Source organism: Octopus bimaculoides, chromosome 12 (genome assembly GCF_001194135.2).
Source record: "Octopus bimaculoides isolate UCB-OBI-ISO-001 chromosome 12, ASM119413v2, whole genome shotgun sequence".
Classification (NCBI taxonomy): domain Eukaryota; kingdom Metazoa; phylum Mollusca; class Cephalopoda; order Octopoda; family Octopodidae; genus Octopus; species Octopus bimaculoides.
Window position 1 is genome coordinate 64,629,592 of NC_068992.1, and position 2,419 is coordinate 64,632,010.

Sequence of the window (2,419 nt, forward strand, 5' to 3'; positions counted from 1 at the left end):
GAATGTAATTTATGATTTGATCACCCTTTTGAGTTTGATAATGTCTTCGACGTTATCAGCATTTGACAAAGAATTATTTTCAAAGAATTGTTTTCAAAAGTTTCGGTAACGTGTCAAGGTTGAATTCTGAAGAAAAGCTAAAAACATTTGCACTTTTATCCGATTTCTCTCTCTCTCTCTCTCTCTCTCTCTCTCTCTCTCTCTCCCCTCTCGCTCGCTCTCTCTTTACCTGCTAGAAATAACAGTCAAATTTCTCTCAAGCTGTAATCTACTGCATTTAAGTAAAGGTCGAGGGTTACACTGGATGGTGTAGTCCACGGTACACTTTTGCCATATTTTTAAGACACTATATTAGGGTTCGAAATACCGGTACCAGCAGCAGCAGCTCAACCCCCATCACCGCCGTCACTGCCAGTAACACCACAACACTGCTACCAACACAACCACCACCACCACCACCTTACTACTACTACTACTACTTACCGCCAAATGAGGGACACTTCTGAACGTGAACACTAAACCTGCCAGTAATAGCAGCCATCAAATCTTCCTCTGCTGCCTCTGAAAAACACAAGGAATTACATAGAGTAATCTGAGAAGAGATGGTTGGGGGACGTCATGTTTGGATTGCCTTTCATCATAGGTGGTTTCTGGATTAGGGATGCCCCGGAGCTAAACAACTATAAACATCTCTCTCTCTCTCTCTCTTTCTTTCTCTCTCTCTCTCTTTCTTTCTCTCTCTCTCTCTCTTCCTCTTTCTTTGTTTCTCTCTCTCTCTTTTTCTCTTTTTCTTTCTTTCTCCCTCTCTCTGCCTTTCCCTGTCTGTGTCACTCTCTCTCTTCTCTGTCTGTCTGTCTGTCTCTCTCTCTCTCTCACCCTAGCCAAAACACTATGTTTTCTTTTACAGGTGTTACATCAGTGTGGTGGTGCTACATTCCTTTATATATGCCATGGGCGGCTACGATGGCCAAGTACGTCAGAACACGGCTGAACGCTACAACAAAAGCAAAAATCAATGGAGCTTCATTCAACCGATGCATCACCAACGCAGTGATGCCAGCGCTACAGTTCTCTACGGTAAATAGTTTATAGACGTTCTTCCATACATACTCAAGATACTGTAGATCGTCGGCTGTCGTCTGCCATGCAGCAAGAATGGTGGTTGTACATGTGTGAGCAAATCAAAATTAATTTGCTCTTTTTATTAAGACTTGGGATTAAAATTAGGGTGCTGTGGAATTTATCTGTGAGATAGAAAAGCAGCTTATTGATCCGTTTTTAAATGTCTGCGTCTTAGCTAACAATTACCACGAAATTTTGGTGGTCATTCTGTGTCTTTCGATTACCAAATGTGTTTTGAAAGAGCTGTTTTTTATCTTTTTTCTTTTACAAGTGGCAATGGCGATATGAATAGGTGTGTTGTTGAAGGCAATTCTGTAGGTTTCATGTGGATTGTTGATGTATTGCCTGCGGAGACATCAGCATAGTAAGCAATATTTCTAATCAAGATATTTGCTTTTTAGACGGAATTTCAGTATATTTCGGCAATTGCTTGTCGTATCCTTTCCTTCTACGTCTTTTCTTCAACAGTTTTGAGACTTAATGGCACTAGCGTTTTTATGCCGCTCCCCTTAGCGTTTTTTCTTCTTTTTTAATGAAGACCTTGTGAAATTTATGACTGCCTGAGAAAGATTAAGATTATCCATATATATATATACACACACACACACACACACACACACATGCAGCACGGAATTTTGTCAGTGAACAGGTCGCGGTCTCAAAGCGACGAAAATATTTTGGCAAATTAAATTTAAATGTTGAAGTGAATCTAACGGGTTTCGTGTGTTTTTAAATGGCTTATAAACACCTTCCACACTGCAATTGTTTTTTGGTTTCAGCCGGTGGTAAACTAGCGAGAGAACCTCTACAAGGTCTCTCGACCGGCTAGAAATAGGAGGCAAATCTCCCTCCAAAATAATGCCTTTGTTAATGTCTTGAAGGAGAAAAAGCAAAAAGAAACACTAGAATGATAACATTTGGAAAGTTTTTGTTCAGAGTTGTCTAGGGGTTAAACAACAACAACAACCGGACCACGATGTAAAAAATGACACACTTAACATATTAATGGAGAGGGACATGGTTTGAAAGTTGATGGAAGACGAGAATAATGATAATAAACGAGATAGATAGATAGATAGATAGAAAATGGATGGATGCATGGATGGATGCATGGATGGATGGATCGATCGATCGATGGACGGATAGACAGACGGACGGACGGACTGACAGACGGATGGACTGACAGACGGATGGACGGGCAGACGGACGGTTGGATGGATGGATAGAGGGAGGAAGGGAGGGAGGGAGGGAGGGAGGGAAGGACAGATGGACATACAGACAGACACACACGGACAGA

General features: G+C 41.3%; 1 protein-coding gene across 1 annotated transcript in view; it reads left to right on the plus strand.

Annotated features, from left to right (window-relative positions):
- Positions 1 to 2,419, plus strand: part of LOC106884470 (kelch-like protein 10) — a 19,611-nt gene that overhangs the window by 7,895 nt on the left and 9,297 nt on the right. Inside the window, exon 3 of the mRNA XM_014935872.2 lies at positions 908 to 1,077. Coding sequence (XP_014791358.1) covers positions 908 to 1,077 — 170 coding nt within the window. The remainder of the gene's footprint in view (positions 1 to 907; positions 1,078 to 2,419) is intronic.